The sequence below is a fragment of the Corvus kubaryi genome, unplaced genomic scaffold (genome assembly GCF_017639235.1).
Source record: "Corvus kubaryi isolate FWS band 111438036 unplaced genomic scaffold, C.kubaryi_AGA036_p1.0 37285, whole genome shotgun sequence".
Taxonomy (NCBI): domain Eukaryota; kingdom Metazoa; phylum Chordata; class Aves; order Passeriformes; family Corvidae; genus Corvus; species Corvus kubaryi.
This window is the reverse complement of record NW_024581089.1, coordinates 65,881-87,181: the sequence shown is the minus strand read 5'-3', so window position 1 is coordinate 87,181 and position 21,301 is coordinate 65,881. Positions and strand designations below refer to the sequence as shown.

Sequence of the window (21,301 nt, the reverse complement as noted above, 5' to 3'; positions counted from 1 at the left end):
TCAGCCCTTGAGAGCGTGCAGCAGGGATCCACTGAGTAACCACACAGGTATCAACAGGCACCTACAACACATTGAGATAAGGGAAATGTTTGCAGCAGGAGCATGTGCAAAGATTTGAATCTGGCATGTTCTGAACACAAATACTGAACCACCTGCAATCCTCTAATAAATTTAAATTACAATTCCCTCACATATCAGGTAAAGATTAGACTCCATAAAACTGTCTGCTTGTTTTTAGCCACAAAGAGAGCACAGCTTCACAGCACACTGAGAAATCAAAATTGCTGCAAGCAGACACTACAGTACACCAGTGCAAATTACAAGATGCAAGTTGCTATAGCCCATATTCCGTGCCTGAGCAAGTGTTGTCTGTCTACCTTTGCACAAACCCAGGGTCACAGGGAAAGCTGAGGGCTGACATGAATTCACATCTGTATGTCTCCCTAAAAACTCCAGTGGAGACCTCTTGCCTTTGGCAGAAAGCGCCTTCGGCCAGATAATCTAAACTGTTTAAACCGATTGCAAAAGCCTCGATCAAACAAACCATCATACTATTTTCCCCATTCCCAAGTAAGTGAAATGCAATGGATGACCTCCCACAAAGCTACTGGTGAGCTTCTTTCGCCACCATTCAGGTTGCTTTGCTCTTCTTCCTCCCTGGATGATCTAATCTTTGCAGAGCTCAACGCCTGGAAACTGCCTTTCGAGACTGTCTGGTCTGAGGAAAGAATGGTTTTTGTCCAACCCTGCCTATTTCATTTAATGCAACAGCAAGAGCTCATTATTTAGTGTGAAAGTATTGTCCTGTTTGTCTAGCACAAGAAAAATCATTCTATTTCCATGTGTGCAGGAAAGCCAGATTTAAAAATAGCTCCCTTGTCTCCTGACCAGAGACAGGAGATCTGACCCAGATTTATTGGCTGTTAGCAAGCTGTGCATTTAGCTTACTCTTAGAATTTTTTTGTCAAATAAATGTGCATGCTTGCAAGCTGCAAGATTTAATCGGATGCCATGTGATCTCATATAACTGACCAAAGAGTGGGATTTTTCCACAGGAAAGAGAAGCTAAAGCTACTACATCCTTCCTAGATCAGATTTTTCTATTACTCATATAGAAAGTGGTATTCATGTACTTTAAGACAGACGTACATTGCATGTGTTCTCTCTCACAGGTTTCACAGTTCCTCTAGTCTCTATAAAAGGTGAGCTGACCTACTGAAGAGTCTGAACCTTCCTTTGACCCTTATTGCTTCAGCGACTAAGTGGCATCTTTCTTCTTCCTCTGCCTTAAGAACAGCAGAGAAGAGGGGCTGGAATACATGGGAATGTCTGACCAGGTGCTCAGCTGGACCAAGTCACACCTCCACCCAAAAAAAACCCATACAGTGATAATGATATATTAAAATGCTGGGTGGAGAACTCATGGCCCTAAAATCATACTGAGTGTTCATCTACCTGACAAACTCCTCAGCTTCTCAACCCAGAGTACATCGCCACTATGCAAAGCCTCCCATCCATCCTGCCCAGGAAAAAGACCATGATCTGAAAGTGATTTTGCCTGATCAAAAGGCCACAGACTGTCCTGTTCCTGCTACTAGAGAGACTGTCTTCAGCCTTTTCACACTCTCAGCTCTGCCTCAGAAGGGTTCTGCAAGAGGCCCCTCCGAGCGGCACTGGTACTAGAAAGAGCAGGGATTCCTTCAGGACCAGTCTGAATCTGCCCTTGCCTGCATGTCAAAAACACAACTACTGTCCTGCCAATACTGTCAGAAGCCTGCTCCTTAGCACCTGCTTTTTCTATTACACCCCAGCATATAAACAAAGGTGCATGTACTTTGAGCCTGAGAATTAAAATAATTGAGAGAAAAACATCAGCTAGCTGATTCCCTCCTTTGTTCTGGGCACTACACAGCAGCCTCCAGGTCACCAGGCAAAGAGTGATCTGTCAAGACAAGGTGTGACATTGATATGGGTTCTGGTACTCTGAACTCCATCAGTTCATGATCCGCGGGTCAGTTTGAGCTCTCCGCTGTAGTCAACACACTCACACCTGATTTTACATGTCGTTATCATCATCAAGAGCCAAAGCTTAGTTTGCCCAAATTTATTACTAATTCTAGGTTTAGATTTAATTCTTAATGCAGTAAGTATTTCTAGGTATGATCATTCCCTCTTGTGTTATTCTTGGATAATGGAAAAAAAAGATGCAGACACTTTGGAAGAAACAACAGTGCAGTCAGACAGGACAGCAACTCCTATATATTCTGTTGCTGTGGGTAGAAGAAAACCATATAATCATTTATATTGGAAAAGACCCTTAAGATCATCACCAACCATTAACCTAAAACTGTCAAGTCCATCAAAATCATCAACAAAACATCATCTTACCAACCCACAAACAGCCATTTTTATATTTGGAGCATGTCCAGCAGCTGACTTCCAGTCATGCTGCTCAGTCCAGATGTAACTTGTGTATTTTCACATTATTTTTAGCATTATTATTTTTCTTATACACGTCCATATGCACAGTTCAAAAAAATCAGCAGTGAATTAAGAAGTATTTTCTACACTGCTGTGGGGTATTGTTTGAGCATTCCATCTGGGCCCAGAAGGTGCCAAAAAACCCACAGCTAATCAGTTCTGCAAGAGCCTTTAAGCTCAGACACTTTTCCATTAGAAGGGTTGCCACTGAATCCTTAACAAGAAGAAATGGGAGAGGTGGAAGAACAAAGCACAAGACAACACTCACTCTGAAATCTTGCAAACCCACATGTTTTGTGGGTTCATAAAGAAAAGGGCTTCATAAAGAAAAATGCAGCTCCAAGCAAAGGTGACTGGAATGTGGCAGTATCCAGAAAGAAAAATCGCCTCCAGTTGCAGTGACACTGGGAGCAGACTGGAACTCTGCCGCTTAGCAGACTTTGAGAAGTGACCGGAATCCCTCACAGACACCATGCTACCTCTGAGGTGGGCAGCTTTTCTGTTAAGCTGGTCTCAAAGGTTGGGAAATATAGACAAAGGTTGTGTCTGTGTTTCTAGAACTGCTTCCCTGTCTAAGGACAAGGCTTGATTCCAATTCTGTTCCACGAAGTTAAAGGAGAAGTTGACTGGCCTGTTTGATCACTTGTAACAGTTTGCACCACAAATCTTCTCTGTCATACCCCAACCAGAGGCACCAGTGAATCCACCCACCTCCACAGAAGTAACTCACGTTACCTCATTGATTTTAACACCAAGTATTATCCACATATTTGTTACTATGTCCTAAAAAATATTACATGAGACACTTGCGGCTGAGGTCGCATGGAATAAGTTGAGATTCAGATGTGGGCTCTTGGATAGCCTCCCCTCCTGGCAGGGAAGGCCAGTTGACTAGCTCAGGACTAGACAAGACTAGTCCCCAGTGCTTCAAAGGAAGGTATAGGAAAGCTCAGGCGTAATAACTGCTGACTGTTTAATCCATCCATCTGTGTCTTACACTCTCGGTAGTTTAACCAGTCTGAATTTAAGCAACGGTTTGAGCTCTCAAAACAATCATTTCTGCACCAATGCCACAAAGACTTCTGCTGAGCTACAGATTTTATAAGTAATTAAACTCTTTAAGTAACTTCTCAGTGATTATTTCCCCTTAAAAATATGTGGTTTCAGTAGTAAAACACTAAAAGGTCAAAGCTACTTTCAAGTATTATGTTAAGCAACTACATAAAAGCCATCACTTCATGAGAGAAAACACAAGACTAGAAACTTTACTATCCCTCTCTTTGCGCACTTCAGTGTTTTGTTATAATCCCACACCTTCAGAAAATAGGGAGGAAAAAGGGATAAAAAGGGAAATTATGCCACAAATATTTTGCAGCAAGAAAATCTGCTCTGGGAATGAGGCAGAAAAAGTACATCCAAGGGTCTCTGTGATTGGCCTAAACAGGTTTCTCTGCTTTTTAAGGCAGCAATTCTGGAACTGGTACTGCTGGGCAGTACTCACAGCACCAGCATGGCCAAACATGCGGCCATGTGTCTGTCAAATCACCTTTCAGCTCAAGAATCTTCCCCTTTTTTTGGTTACATAGCACCAGAAAATGTAACAAATCCAAGCTGCAGTGCACCCTGTGCATCTTCACTCACCTCCTTCAGTTCCTGTGCAACAGAATTAAGGCGTTCATTCTCAGATTGTGTGTTGGCAAGGACATTTCTGATCTGCTTCAATTCTGTCTGCAACTCCATAACCTTCTTCATGTAGTATTCTTCTTTGGTAGCTGATTCTTGAATCAAGGTCTCCTCTCTGCTCTCTCCATCTGCTGCTACCTTCTTGTGGTTGGTATGGGCCTGTCCAAAAGCCTAGGACAGTCAGAAAACACATATTTTATCAGTAAACCTATAATTCTGCATAAGTAACTTCAATTTTAAATAGTTGAAAACATTTACCCTCATATATTTCTTTGAGGCAAAGGAACATAACCTTTTCCTACACCCTCCAGTTCTGGGGTCAGATTTCCAAATGCTACTAAGTGGCCAACACTGTGCCCTTGAAAGTAAACCGCAGCACCCAAACAGCGTTTTGTGATGCAGAATGCTTAAGCAGAACCTCATATAAACCCTTGTGGGAGGAAACAACAATGTACTGACTTGACTCTGCTGTTAAAACAAGACTGGCTTTCAACCAGACGACTGCAAGATGACCAGGCACTGCTGCACGCACATATTCTCTATAGTGGGGTCAGATTTGCTTTTACAAAACCAGAATCACTGACAACACATTTGGTATTAGCAGCCTGTTTCCTTTCCCAGGCTGGGAGCTCCCTGCAGCTGCTCCTGGCTGGAGAATACAGCCCCCTCCCCTGGGCTTGGCGACATCGGCAGAGCTGGTCCGGATCCAGGCTAAGCCAGTGGGGTCACGCTGGCTGAAGTAGGTCAGCGGACAATCCCCCAGCCAGCTCGAGACATCAATCGCCAGCAGTGTGCCAGCAAAGGCACTCAGAGGCAGGTCAGAAATCTAACCCACTCAGCACAGCCTGCCTCTGGCTAGTCCTGAAATTGGCATTATTTTGCCTCCTCACATTTCTTTTTGGGGGTTTTCATTTTGCTTAAAACCCTTTCCGGTGATGGCCCTTGTGGTAGTGTTCTCCACATGTGCCCCCAGCCCACACAGACACCCCAGCTGCTGTGGTACGGAACAGCCTGTGGCTATCACTGGCACATGTTGGAGAGCAGAGCTGGCCACTTCCAGCAGTTATATTTGTAACACACTGCCTGGTAGATCAGCCATACTCAATGAGATTAAAAATGCGATCTTCACTCTTGCACCACAATCCAACCCAAGGTGTATTTGGAGCTTTCAGGCGCCCTAGCATCTTTTTAGGATGCCAAAACATGGCAGATTTTCCTAGACAACATTAATATCAGGCCAAGTCAAGGACAGAGAAGCATCTCATGAAACTCCTTATCTAGTCATGCATTTTCAATTTATCATCTTTTGCCAGCTCTTCAGAAAAATACCATCAGAGAAGAAAAACAAATCTGCTTTGAAGAGAAACAGATTTCAGTGTTTTATTACTTCTGTGTATTACAGCAGGCACATTAATAACACAAACTACTGACTATACCAGGGTTGAAACAGCTGATCAAGTATGCTAGCTCTGCCTACAATTTAAGGCACCCAGATACTGCTCCTATCAGACTAAGTTTTTATCTCCGATAAGCAAGTCAGAGATACAGGAGACATATCCATTGCAGAAATTCTCACCAGATTCATCAAGATGACCTAAGGGAAATTAAAAAGTATCATATTTCAGACAGAAAGCACCATCTGTGCGAGTCCTTGTCAAATGAATTTCAATAAAGCAGCTTAAAAGCCTAATACCCAAGATCTCCATAAATGTTAAAGGGATAACCAAAAGCATGCCAGCTCCTCAAATAACTTATTACAGGAAAAAAGAATAGTGTAAGATCCACCTTTTATAGACCAGCATGAATGACAAATCTCTGGCACAGAGAAAGGAACAATGGGCATCTCCTTGCCCAGTGAAGTAGCACAATTTGCTCAGCTGCAGGATGCCAAAATAGCAAATGGAAGCTCAGGACACTTAAAGCCACAGCTGATCAGCCAGACCTCAGAGTCCAGGCATAATTCCATCAAGGAGCTCAGTAATGCCACTAAGGGAGGGATTCTTAAGAATAATGACTAATTTGCTTGTGAAAGTTCCAAGGCAGATGCTAGGCCTTGGGTTTCTTTAACATCTGGAAAGAAGCTATCATCATTTTGCCCAAGTCACAATTGACAGCAAGTATTTAAACACAGAAACTGCCACAGAGGATGAGACTGGGCTTTTTTTTTAATCCAATATCCTGTCTTCTACAGAGGCTAATGCCAGATGCTTCAGAGAAAGGTGCAACAAACCACATAATCTCCCCAAGCTGGGGATTGCCTTAAGCCTCGAAGGAGAATGCTTAATGTAAATTTGGAAGAGCTACTAACATTGAGTTATCCATGTAAAATACCCCTTTATTTTTCAGAGGTTTATGCATTTTTGGCCTCAGTAAAATCCTACAGCAATGAATTCTGTATTTAAAATCTTACTCTTACACGACAGTTTTTCATCAGTTTACAGGTTTCCCACATTTCCGTATAAGAATGTGTATTTTTGTTCAGAGGCTTGAAGGTGTGTTGTTAATTCCATGGTCCACTGTCAACCATTCACTGTTTTTTGAGACATCAATCACAACTCTCTTATTCTCTGGTGATGGCAAGGTGAAGTTCAATAAGTTATCACTATTTTTATGTGTGAGAGGTTTTTCCATTCACTACAACAGTGAGGCTCCCATTTCAGAAACTGCCCTTTATTATGGCTTGTCCCAGCTGGCACAGTTGACCCAACCAAATCAGAACTGCTCACACACACTAACAGAAACAAGCTCATGGTCACTCCCACCGAAGGAAGCCGCTGTTCTCTGTGGGCTACAGTTATTTCTGCGCAGTAAGGCTATTATTTGCTTTCAGCCAGCGTGCTTGTGAAGTGTCAGCAGAAACCCTGCCGTTAGCTTGAGTATGACTGTTTGGAGTACAGAACTGTGAGTAAACGGACTGTGACACACAGAGAACACCAGAAACCTCCTTAAGAGCCATGGTCATCAGGACAGGCAACCTGGAACAATTCAAGCTGCATGCATTTAAAAGAGAACACTTGAAAAGCACTCCCATTCTAACCAAGCTTTGTTATCTTTCTTGTACGTACTTAGAAACAACCTCAGACATCACTGTTACAAACCATTTTCATAATTCCTGCGTAGAACAGGAAACGTAACTTTTAACAAAATTGTGCAAAATTACAGGGTAATGCAATTACCTGCCATAGCTACAGCCCAGACCTGTCTTAAATCAAGCTAGTAAAAGGAAAACTCACTTTTTACTGCTATGCATGAAACCCCTAAACCTTCATACATCCTGGAGTCCAGCACCTGCCCATCTATTTTTACTTTAACATTATCTAAAACACAGAAGCAGAAGTCAAAGTTACCCTGTTCTTCCTCCTCTTCCAAAACCTCTATTTCCGTCTACTAGGGAAGAAAACTATTCACAGTTGTATTGGAATGATAGGCTTTGGAATATCTCTTCACAAAATAAAAGTTTCTGATGTGAGGGCTGCAAAATGAACATACCAAAAAGCTCACTGTTCAGGACAGTCCTTTCGATAGATGGTTTCAAGGGACCTTTGGAGGACTTGGAGTTTGGGCCGTAAGTCTCATAAAAGAAGGTCTTAGATGGGTCGGCATCATACTTTTGCTATTGCTTGGAGCATGCATTATATTTTCTTGTTTAGCCAAACGTGTAGATCAACTAACTCAGAGAGTTTTGCTTGCTCAAACTAATATAAACGGGGGAATTGTGAGAGATTGGTCATGTGAAAAGGGACATATCGATTCAGGATATACAGATTCTTTGCAGCTTACTGATCTGAGAAGCTGGCTACGTGAGAACGGGCACATAGACCCTTGCAGCTAGCTGAGCAAGGTCTCATAAGACAATGCACCACACATCCTGTGTAACAACTGAAGTTACAGAATATTACATGTATCTTGCTCAGTAACTGAACCACCATTGAGTCTTACTGCTGAACTATGGGTTTATTTGCAGAGCCAGCAAGGTTAGGTTTTGGCAGCAAAACAATGGACATCTGTGGTTAGAAGGCCAGGGAAAAAGGCAGAACTGCTGACCACGAAAGGGGGGTCTAAGGAGGGGTTTAGAATCAGCTTAGTCGACGTGAACCACTTAGAATGCGCCGTTACAAATATGCATAAAGCTTATTATTGTTAGTATATAAGGAGTTCTGGTACAATCAATACATCGGATTCCTGCTGATCACTCATATTGAGTGTCTGGGTTTCCCCTCTATCGCGACAGCAAAACACCATGTTCTGCTCAACAGCTGCCTCTAGGAATTACGAGACACTAATGTTAAGGGATTATCAAAGTTCTTATCTTCCAGATTCCCAAGATCAGGGCAAAAGCAAAATCAAAGAGTTCGTGAACCGAAATGCTGTCTTGCTATTTACTCAGCTGTGCTTGTCAATGCATGGGAAAGCACTTTGCTGGACAAAGGTTACAATTTACTCACAACTATCCCTTCAGAAAGCTGCACGGGACACACATTAAAAGCCCTCCTTGGGTTTAACACCATCTGAAACCAACATAAATGAACCTCTAACCCCCAACACACAACCTCAAATTCTGTAACAGATAACCCCAAATTCTGTATAGCCATTTACCTCTGGACCAGGCAAACATGAAACACTTCCCAGCTGGGGGCTCGCATTTATGTGGTCTGAGGGCAGCGAGCTTAGAGAAGTGCACCAAATCATTTGGATGCTAATTTTTGGCTCTTGCTAATAACCTGCTGCCAAAGCTGCAGATCGACTGAAACCCTGACAGGTTTCCTTTGGTCAAGCTGCCATCCCCTACCAGACATGCCAGTCCACGAGGTCCTTCTCCTCTCTTATTTCAAATACACTAGGCAGCCTTTCCCAAAGGCCAATTATAACATGAAACCCACGGAAAATTTACCATAATTTGCTGGTGAAGGTTTACCAAAATTAGTACTGAAAATGCTATTAAATCAAATTTCACGTTTGCTGAATTACTTACATCAGCAGATTCAAGGCATGTAGAAAACACATGCCAGCATATTCTTAAATAGCCCAGAAAATATTGTTGCTAAATCAAGGAGATTAATACAAATTTAATCTTCAGACAATGATGTCTTAAATCTCAACAATTCAAAGCTCTCCACAACAATTACAAATGGAAAAAAGGATCTGGACAGCAAATGGATGAGGCAGACTCATCCAAAAACTGCAACGTTACGCAAAATGGTCAAACCCAGCTCACTTCAAATGAAGCCCTGGATCAAACTACATTTAGACTGAGTTTAAAGTACTGATTTCCAAAAGACAGACTTAAGAAAAGGTTAAGCTTCCTCTAGGTTTGATGATTACACAGATTCATCTGTTTATGTTGCAGGAGGAACAAGATCTCAATCACGCAGATGCAGATAGTTTTTTGCATGAAACCCAGCACAGTGAAGGATGCTTTCCTATAAAACTCCAAGCTTTGAGAAGAAAGTTTTCCCAATTCTGTGAAGTTTAGCATACTGCTAAGATATCAAGTTCTTAAAAAGATTGTTAAGATTTTAAACATGACCTTTTGAAAGTTCTTTATCACAGCACAGCTGTTCACTGAACGCATGAAATGTGAAGAATCTCTGAAATACGCTTCTTGGAGAATTCCAAATGCTTCTCTCAGAACAGCTGCTGTGATATGGGAGATGCAAAGATTGATCTCAGTCTTGCTCAAAAGCAAGACTCCAGGGCCTTCAGGAAAATCAGAACAGCTCTGCCTTATTAGCCTCTGTGGTCTGTCACTCCTGACCTCTACTTAGCCCAAAAATCATCCAAAGTATGCTGGTTATGGTTCCATATCTTCTGGGACTTCCTGAACTAGACTGCTAAAATCAAGACTAACACAAAATACTGGGATGCCACTATCAAATAAAACCCCCCAAGGTGATGCTGGAAAGGGCTTTTTCTCAACAAACCCAGTGTGATCTCAAACGCTCTACAAACCTCTGCAAAGAGCTGGTGTCCCTAAAGGCCTGTTGAGAGCTGACCAGAATCCAGGTGCTGGACAGGGATCATTAGAGGCTCTGGAGGCTGCCCTGCACTGTCTCTAGGGCACTACCTTCACTCTGTACCTATCTTCTTACACACATTGAACCATGGCAACTAGGGAAGGGCAAAAAAAAGTCTCATAGCTGCTTAAAGCAGATATACTGACAGGGAAAGTCACAGCCCACCTGCCCTCAGATGACACAGATGAGGAAACAGAGCAAGTAACATCTCCCTCATACTCAGTCAAAATGACAGGGAGGTTCCTGTGCCATGCAGAAACACACCCAAGCAAGCAGAAAACAACACAAATATATCAGTGAAGGAATTTCATAAGATAAATTGCTTAAAAATTCATTTGTCAAGTAAACCCAAGCTTGTGTTCTCCATTTAAAGAAGTAGGGAGGGGGCAGAGAGACACAATTGCTTATATATGAGCTGAAAAACTAAGGAAGAGGGAGGAAAATCTTAAAAGAGCACAGAACTCCACAATACAAATCAACTTCTGGACATTATCGATCCCCATGCTCATTTCTTCTCAAACGAAGCCTCCCTTACCTGTTCATCTCCTCATTTCTTCCCATTTTCTAGGCTGCGCATCCAGCCAAACATGATGCTGAAATGTTAAGCAGCAGGGGCAGTCATTAGTAAATGCCACACTGGCCTTTTCTCTGCAGTGAAACACTGCTATATGATGGTAACCACCCTCAACAGATGAAGCAGCATGAGGCATTAACCCTTTCCTTCACTCAAACAATGATGTTTATGAGATGCTTCAGCACTTCTTGCTATCTCAGTCACATTAACACGGCTGCTGCACCACCACAAGCAGACCAGAACATGGACACATTCCTCCAAGATGCGTGTTAGGAAGAAGAGGAATTAGTTTCAAACTCATTGACAAGAAAAGCCGACATAAATACATGAGAAAGGCAATAAAGGAGAGCTTGTCTGAAAAGAGTTCCTTGACTTTCTCAATCAAGTTTGAAAAGCAGAGTGATGCATGCACGCACCAGGAGAGCAGCACCATGTACATCCATCACCAGAGGAAACACACACAGAAGTGCCTACTCACCTTTGTGGTGAGGTTTGGGAGCACTCTAGCAGATGGGTTTCTATTGCTTTTGTGCTGAAGATCAAGAAGGATTTGCAGAAACTGCCCCTTTTAGAAGGCTATCATTAGCTACTCTCGCAGTAAAAAAATGGTTTACCCATAAAAATTAAACAGAACCCAAGCCCCCAATAAAAAGAGGTGCCATTAATCAAGATGTCCTTTTTTTAAAAACAAGGATAAAAGTCATGAGACTAAACAACAAGACACTTTCCTTCAGTTGCTCTCTACCACTACTCAAGAGTGATTCAAGTCTTTTTTATTTTCAGGAGGCTTTGTACTGATTAACAGAGATCAGCACTCATCCTCCCTTCCATCAGCTGCAGGCACCAAACTGTGATCAAGGTACACATGCTCTCTCCCTTTGGTGTCAAGGGAGCAAAGCCAGCCCTGCCAGGACTCATTACTGTCCACTCTGACCTCCAAGCAGTGGTCTTGGAAAGCTTGGAGTTAAAAGCCAAGGACATTCTTCACAAGCTATTTCATTCACCACTGTCATTCATCACTGCCATGAAAGACTGTGGGTATCGCCACCCTCGCGGATGTGAATGCTGCTTTTGATGTGAATGCTACTTTTGTTTCAAAGCTCACGCTACAAATTAGCTAAATACATATCCTCCCAAAATGTGGTCTCTGTCACTCACAAACACATGTGACTACTGACATCAAAAGTACATTTACTGACGGTGTGGAGCATTTCCTCATCCCCAATGTCCTGCTCTGGAGACAGTGGGCAGGACGGTGTCCCCATGGCCACCTCAAAACCTGCCGCTGCTTTCTTCCTTAGTCACCTTCCCAGGAAAGCCACACAGCCAACAGCCCTCTGCACAGCCCTCCAGCAAGTACCAACCAGCAGCTACTCCAGTTGTTCTCAGTGACTGCAATGGGCACTCAGCCAAGGCTTGGGATTCTGGTTTTAGCTGGGGTTTTTTTGTAATAAAAATTACTGTAACTGTAGCAGGGAAGGAGAATTAGAAAGGACCCGATCGCATTCTACTGAGTTTAAACCAGAGAGGAATGGAAGTTTTCGTGAGCATACATTTGTGCTTTCTTATAAATAAAGAAAAGGTGCACGTGAGAGCAGAAAGTCGAGGTGGAATGACACACAAGCCAACAGAAAAAAGTACTCCTTTCAGGACAACTTTATGTCTGATGTGTTAAGGAAAAACATAAAACAAGCTATCCTGAGGCATCTTTCTCTGCTGTGCATCATAACAGATCAATGAACTGCTGCCAGCAACATCTACACAGCTCCAGATGAGACCTCAAAGGAAAGAAAGATGGAGATGTGCAGGAGAAGGAGTTAATGCTGCTGAACATCAGCACCGTTTAGGAGCTTGACAGCAGAGGAGGCTAGAAATTTCTACCTACAAGTGCAAAGGGTGCCCTTACCTGCCCATTGTGGTATCAAAACGCAGCTCAAACTCACTCTTCCCAGAAGTCATGCTGCAGGAAATTTGATCATCAATTGCTAATTTTTAAACCCTTCTGCTAAATTTGATGGAATTATTTATTCATACAGGCCAGTTCACAACATCAGCTGATCCTGTTAAGCAGGTCATTGGGTCATCTTCCCCTGCATATGAAACAAGAAGTGACTGCAAATGGACTCTGAACGGTGGTGTCCTGTTAAGACTGTCGCTCCTCTGCAGGCACTCGAACTAAGCACCTGTCAGGACATGCATTACAAATGACAGTGCAGAAACTTGATGTAGGTATTATCTATAATGAAATAATTTTTAGAAACTGAAAACCAGGAGCAGTGATCTCTAAGTATTACACGCAGCTGACCTTTAAGAATAATTTCACTAAAGCCCATAATTAGTCCTGAGAAGATATGTTATGAACCTTCAAAGGGTGCAGTGGACACTAGAAACTTAGAAGCAGCCTGTTCCTTCTTAAAATGTTAGCTCTTTACTTAAAACTCAACAACATCTTACTGAAATTACACATTTCATAAAGGACAATGCAGGGTTATCTTAAGTACATGCCTCACACAGCCTTTATTGTCATAATTCATAGAAGAAAAAACTTTCATCTAGTGCTACTAATCAAAAGATACCCACTGCTATTCAGTAAGCACCTGATCAATAAATCACTGGAAACTGAGCAAACGCATCATGGAGTACCTCTGCTGACATCACTGCCTTCCTCCTCATCTTCACCTTTGATAAGGATAGTAGAATAGAACAATTTTTTTACTCTTATCAAATAAAGGGAACAATTCAGCCTTGCAGAAATAGATAAGGCTGACAAAGCAGAAGCCATGCAAAACAATGATATTGCACTTACTCAAAAGCAGCGGTTGAGAAACAGCCACCTAAAAAGACAACAGAAATTGAAGACCATCAAAGAATACCCCAAAGAACATACAAGGACTTCCAATAACGGGTGCAACTATGTAAAATAAAGTAACACGTACACATGATGTAAGCAGGGATAGCTAATGAATATGTAACCAGTGCGTATGTTAAAAACTCTGTTTACCAGGGCACTTGACAGAGGAGGGATACTCCAAGCGACCGCGGCTGCAATAAAGAATGCCTGCTTTCTAATACTCAAAACTGTGTTAGAAGGTTTCTATCTGGCCAATTTCAATATCACCTTCAACCTACGGACATAACCTGACAGTGAGGTACGTGCTAACTAATGCTCAGTAACACCAGCCATGCACATGCTAATGTGTCCCCTTTCACTGAGCCTTGTGCATCATAATGCTATCTTCAGGGTCAGCTGAAATTTCATTATTGTGCTTGTTTCAGCTGGAGTAGAGTTAATTTCCTCCGCAGTGGCTAGTAAGCGGCTATGTTTTGGATTTGTACTGAACAGAGGGTTGATATAATTTGGTTTTGTTTATTGGTAAGCAGGGCTTACATAGAGACGAGGCCTTTTCTGCTTTTTGTACTGCCATATTGTAAAGAGAGTTGGCAGACTAGGAGAAGACACAGCCAGGACAGGTGACCCAAACTGACCAGAGGGATATTCCGGACCATGTGACATCATATTCAGATACATACTCAGGATATAAAGCTGGGGGGAAAAAGAAGGTTAGGAGGGACATATGAAGTGAAGGCATTTGTCTTCCCAAGTCACCATTGCGCAGGATGGGGCCCTGCTCTCCTGCAGGTGCTGAACACCTGCCCAGTCATGGGAAGCAGTGAATTAATACCTTGCTTTGCATTGCTTGTGTGCACAGCTTTTGCTTTTGTTATTAAACTGTCTTTATCTGAACCCACAAATTTTCTAGCTTTTATCCTTCCGACTGTCTCCCTGATCCCACTGGTAGGGAAGTGAGAGAGTGGCTGTGTGGGGTTTGGAGGCTGGATAGAGTTAAAACACAACAATACCACTAAAAGATTCTGCAACAGCATGAAAGAAAAATCAAATGAGATCTCAGTCCTCTAAACGTGTATGTAGCTGTATTTAAAGTTAGGAGGACTTATACTTACCAAAGACAACTTATAAACTTACTAAAACCAACTTATATTTAGCAAAGCCAGTATATGCATTCTGTCCTTCACATTAGACCAAAATGGAAATAGTTTAACTGCCCCACATATGACTCGCAAGAAAAATCTTTTTTTTCTACTTGAACACAACGGTTTTCCTGAAGTCTGTCGGGCGTATGCACTGGGAATGTGTGTGGCCCTGCAAGTAGCAGGTGTGACCAAGTTCCTCCTGGCAATCTTGGATCTCCAGCCCAGCACCACCACCTCCTTCATCCACAGCCCCAGCCCATGCTCAGCCTGGGACCAGCCACCACTTGGATGCCAGTACACTCATACAGGCCTCAGCTCCTCATTTGTTCCTCACCATGGCAAAAGCTCTCACATTTTCACAAGTTTAGGAGTAGGACTCAAATATCCCCAGGGACCAAACAGAAACCTTAACTAAGCAGCAGGCATAGATTCACAAACAACAGCTCACAGGAGATCTGGCACCTTCAGTGAAATTGTGAGGCTTTTCAAAACATTACATCACTTCCCACCATGTCAGCCCACTCCATACTGACAGCAAGCACTTTCCAAGAGGTCATGCAATGGTGAAGATTTGTGCACACTCCAGGAGAGAGTCCAGTCCTTGGTCTGGCTTTCATTTTGTTAAAATAATGGTTTACACTTTCTTTGGTGAAAGCCCAGCTAACACACAAAATAATTCTACACTGCCTTCCATAAAATGCTGTGGTGTGAGCTGGAGAAGGATTACACCTTCCAGAGTGTCACTGCAGCGCAACCCTGCAGCAGAGCTCACTTATCCTTAGGTGACCATTAAGTAATACACAGTAAGGAAACAAAGTGACGTTGTAGAAATTTGGAGTATCAGGCTGCCCATGTACTGGCGTAAAAGCCTGCTGAACGTGCTTCAATGTGATTAACTCCAGAATTAAAAAAGAGTTACTGCAATATTATGAACTACTTTTCTATAAAAGGAGCATAAAAATAAAGCATAAGATAGAACATCCTTGTTCCCACACAAGAAAGATTACTTACTACATATGAGCACAATCTACTTACGCAACCGATGTTTAATTGCAGGCTTCTACAAGGTCAACCAAGAGTTTAAATTGGCACCAAAGGAACTGCTCCCTGGCTCCGCAGCCAGTGCCAAGAAATTAAGTTTAACCTCTCTCTCACCTCCTCTGCCCCAACCCAGCATTTGAATAATTAGAGAACCGAGAAGATAATTGTTTTAACTGGGAGCAAGATTGAGAGTTTAGGGATGCGAAGACACAGCTTCCACTCGCTCTTTAATTATTGGTAACCAAAGGACCACACACACACACAGAGCGGTGATAGAAAACTCTTTCCATCCTCTTCACTGGCTTTGCTCCCTAACCAAGGACGTTTTATCTGTATGGCTAACAGTAAGCACGAAATCCTTCAGTGATACTCAAGTAAATGTCTTCCTTTTTTTTTTTAATACAATAGCTAATAGCATTAGCATCTCATTGCATGAGGAATCCTCCTAAGAACAATGCTTGCCTGCTGCGCAGGCACACCCACTCTAGAAATAACACAAGGAAGTAAGTTGCATCCTGAAAAACATATGTAATGTACAGCTTATTACCCTGCTGCTTGTTTACCAGCATAGAGGCTTCCTCTGATGTGACAATAGTAGAGGCTTCTGTGAACAAACCCTGCTCTACAAGGAGTCAGAAATACGGCTGCATAAACACAGCCCAGTACATATAAATACCTGTTAGTTGCTGGTAGCAGAACGAACCAGGACATGAGGCACTTTGGGGGAAAACAAAATAAATTTTAAAAACTCATACTAATTATTTAAAATACCTGAGCAGATTTTTAATCACTGAAGTATTAAAGGAGACTAATGCTAAGTGTGGAATCACTTCCTGAATATGTCAAAATTACCTGTGCTCATGTGAGCTCTGCTGTTCATGGACCTTTGCATGAAGAGCTTTATAAAAACCTAAACTACTAGTCAGGCTTTTTGGTTTTAGTGGTCTTCCACCATTCTCACACGCACATGCGCACACACGACTGCACAAGGCATATCATCAAATGTACCACTGGTAGCTAGTTCTGCATGGCAAAAGCAGACACTTTCTTGTTATCTAATTGACCTCTCATTAAGGATTTGTTACACCTGAATAACAAACTCATTTCCCCCCTAGAACCTAAGCAAAAATCCAGAGAGTTTAACCCAAATACAACGGCATAATCTTTTGTGTCCTCCTAGCACAGTACTTACAACTCCAGAGGAGTCTCTCGATTCCCTCTGCTTGTAGCCTACATCCACGCTTCACACTGAACTACAGCTTGTTCACTTACCATTGCCCATTATGGTCGTGTATTGCTTAAAAAAATAAACATTAGACATATTTGAGCCTCTGTTTTAAGGTCTGGGTTAAAAAGCAAGAAGGGAGAGGGACAAAACTTCTTCTCATAATGCAATTTCTACAAACATCCTGTAGCGAGCAACTACCAGCTGCAACAGCCACACAGCCAAGTCACTGGTGTGCACCAGTTAATCCGGAGCACCCAGCTCAATCTATACTCCGTGTGGCTGGTGAGGTACTGCCCAGCGCCCTCAGATGTCTGCCTGTCAGTGGTGTCAGTGTCAGAAACAATTCAGGGACAGGGTTTTACCATCACTTAAAAAAGGGAGGACAAGTGCATTTTCATCTGCTCAACTCCATGGGACACTTTCTGGAGTAAAGGGGAGGATTAGGAAAGAGAGAACTACAAAATACAGGAGGAAGTGAAGCCCCGGTGCATGACTTAAACACTGGCAAACAGGAAGCAGAGGCTTCCCTTAGGGCCCCGTCTCTGGACGGGTCCCAGCAGCACCACACAGGAGGGGAGGAAGCCCCCCAGCACACGGCAGCACAAGCAAGCTGACAGCTATTTTTACAGGGCCCTGTCAGGATTACAGCAGTCTCTGCTTATTTTGGAGCAGAATACCTGTCAAAACAGAGCAATAACAGGCACTTTCCTTACTGGCAAGAGCAAGAGTTTTGGCTAAAACAGCACAACAGAGGGACCTGCACACTGTCACATACGTGCTGAAGATGTTATGGATCCTGCCCCTTTGTCCAAGCCCACTCTAGCAGCATCCAGCGCACCTAAAGTGACCGCACCTAGGTTATCCTCAGATGTGTCACTGCTCTGTGGCCATCTGAGAGGTCCTACATCACCACTTTCTCATGAGACTATCAGCTGCAAAGCAAGTGCCTCTTCTCTCCAAACATTGAAACACTTTTCATGATTTAAGTTCAGTTTTGTTTTCTACCTTATGAGCAAACCCACAGTCTCCAAAGTTCAGGCCTGATGGTACCTTGGGCAGTTTCAGTACCTCTAATGTAGATTCTTTCAAGTGCTATCTTGTTTTAATAATTAAAGAATGTTAGCAAGTACTATCATCAGAAAGATTCCTGCTTGCTTTTTATGCTCCTGGGCCATTCCCTGAAATATAAAGTAAATTCTTGTTCTGTACTATAGATAAAAAAAAAATTCCTTATACCAGTTTCACATTCATTTACCTCCATTTTGTAGATACATGAACACTGTATTTCCAGATACTCACTTTCCAACCACCTGAGGAATGATAAACAGATACCCACCTACCTGGCATCCAGACCTCGGACTTCATCACATACTCCACTCAAATCATAAATATGTCCACATTTGGCATCAAGTAACAAGCAGACACTTATTTCCTGTTATCCCTCAGGCAAACACAAACAACCTAACCTTCCAGCCCTGGGCTTTGTTCATTAACACTGGGTTCTTCGATTACGACGAACAACTTCAGTTCTGCAGAATTTCAAAGGTTTTTTTAAGAACACCAAGGTACTGATGAAATCAAGATTAACACAAGCCTCTTCCTTTATTTCCTTGACATATAATCATCAAAATGAACCTTGAAATTCCACATGAAGCCAGAATAAAATGCATCCCTAACCGTAACCACTTTGACATTCCCAAACAAAACTTGAGGTCTGTCTAAAGCATGGATAAGCTACATTCCTTCTCTAATGGCTGTCAGAGCAACACATTAACTAGCTGTGCCACTGAGAGGGAAAGGCATTCCTCCTCAGTCTACTCAGTAACTCCACAGCCTCATAGGAGCAAAAAGCAAGGGCCTTCCAGCTAACTTATTGACAAGTACCATTTTTGCCATTTTCAGTCATATTTGCTGGCTCAGAAATACAACTTTAGAACAAAGTCTTTCCTGCTTCCACTACCTGCCCTAAATTTTATACCAAGGGCTTAAGTTCTGCTATCATTTACAGGAATGTAAGTGAATGATAGTAGAGATTTTGACTAATAAACACAAGTATAGAAAATGGACCCTATAAAAAGAGATACCTAAGCCATTTTGCATGCTACATAGCTACATCCTGTTTGTATCACGGAAAAACACAAGTACTCAATATATTTGAAATCTTTCCCAGATGTGCAAGTATGCCATTCTGTTCAGGATTTCTTGACACTTTTTTTTGGTACTATTGCTGGTTTTAATAAAACAATTTAAACACACTCAAAAAACCTCACTCAATACAGATACTAATTTTTTTCCATGGTCAGTGCCAAAAAAAAAAATATTTCAAAACAAAGTCTTCATTCTTCAGCTCTTAATGATTTTAATAAGCATCGTGTGTTGTTCAGAGTTACAAAAGACTACCAGTTCCAGGCAGTGACTGCAGGGGTCGTGCTGCTATGAATTTCAGATCTCCATTAAGAACCGTTTAGGGCTTGCCCCTCTCGCACTGTGCAAGGCCCTTGTGTTTATATGCCAAGCATTCCCTCAGTTAGAACTCTCCAAACAACCAAAACCATGTCACTTTATGAAATCTTGCAGCTCCTTTGGCCAATTCACGTTTCTTCAATCAGATCTATGTTTAACCCAGAATCTTACAAATTTCCAGTTTATCTATTGGCCCTAAGTGTAGACATCTCCTCACAAGGTTTTAGTCTAACACACACACACAAAGATTGCCATTGTGAATACAGCACAATCTTCACCAGCACAGAACTGCTGCAAAAGCAAAGCTGAAGCAATGCAAGTCACCAGCTGCAGCCAGTGTCCAGCCTGTGCTCTGCACACATGCTGCCTGACAAAAGTCTACACCGTCAAACTGAGAGATCAGTAGCCAAATCTAGCCCAAAGGCAATCTTCCCTACTGCTGAAGGTTCTCCTCCCTGACAATTCAGCAGCATGGCATTGATCCAAATGGGTTGCACATTAAAGACATTAAAGCTTATGTAATTTTATGTATCCTGCCCGAACTATAAGGGAATAAGGCTGTTGGAAACACAAACAGGCTAGAGTAAGAATACAGATGAACAGCCAAGGAAGCTACAAGCTAGAATGCAAAATACAGAAAATCCATGCAGCCAGGTGCAGGGTGCACAAAAGAAAAAAGAATTCATGACAGTATTGGATTTCTAGCTATGAAATGCAGCTACACCAGCAATATGCTTATGTAACAGCAATCAGCTGGCAATCAAAGCACAAAGCCCTTCAACATCAGTATCTTTAACTGCTCCAAGGATAAATTCAAAGGCCACTTGTCACCATAACAGCTGTCCAGCCAGCTCTTCTGTTTTGCCTATGTTTTTGTTTTCTTAGATGGGGAATGTCTGTCACAGATTCATTCATGTCTGTCACCATCCTCCAGCCAGGGGCCCTTCACGTGGTTGCTAACTGAAAATGCATCTTAAAACAGATAAACATGTGACCTCACGTTCAGTAGGAACATAATGCAGGTTTTGTTGCCTCTAATAATAATTTAAACATCTCTTATGAAAGTTCAGTTGCCCAAGGTCACATGCCTGAGAAGGTGATAAGTGTGAACCCCTCTGCCAGCATCCAGCCAGAACCACTCACTCTTACACTTGGGTGAGGACCATATTATTCAGGAGCCACCTACTTCTGGGCTGCAGACAGATCAAGAAAGCCCACACCAGGTCTGATCTTTGTATTAATGCTACAGACACTGCTATATAGAATCATAAGTGAACAGGATGGTAAAAAAAGTCTTACATAATAAGGATTTTAAGAGGATTTTATGTAATAGTATATTTCAGATCCTATTGCTAGAATTATCCCACTGAAATTCTCCAAATTATTTTTTTCCCCTCAAGGAATTTGTGTAAAAACATGGAATCAAAGCAAGCTTCTGGATATGTTTCACAGATGAGCTGCCCACAAACTTGTGTCCCCATTACTGCTCCCTCCCTCCATCCTATTTGACTGCACTTTCTTTAAACAAATCCATGTATTTATGAGCAAATAAACATTTTGACTGCATCTTGCTCTACAGACACAGTAGTTCCCCTACGGAGAGGCATAAAAGACTAGTCTTAACAAGGGCTCAAAAGGCAGTCTCCTCCTGTCCCCAAAGATGAAATTTGTTGTTTATTAATCCAGATCAGCAACTGCAAGAGAGGTGAAAAGTCAACCCCCTCGTTGATTTATATTGTGGCAGCAGCCTTATGTAAAATAACAATAATTTTAACTACAGTTTTATGCACACAGCTGCCTTAATTAAAACAAACCAACCCATAC

At 42.2% G+C, this 21,301-nt stretch overlaps 1 protein-coding gene across 2 annotated transcripts in view; it reads right to left on the bottom strand.

The window, feature by feature from the left end:
• BICD2 (BICD cargo adaptor 2) overlaps nt 1-21,301 on the bottom strand; it is a 60,939-nt gene that overhangs the window by 20,566 nt on the left and 19,072 nt on the right. For both annotated transcript variants that reach the window (XM_042026609.1, XM_042026610.1), the window contains exon 2: nt 4,123-4,335. In XM_042026609.1, the coding sequence (XP_041882543.1) occupies nt 4,123-4,335 (213 nt within the window). The remainder of the gene's footprint in view (nt 1-4,122; nt 4,336-21,301) is intronic.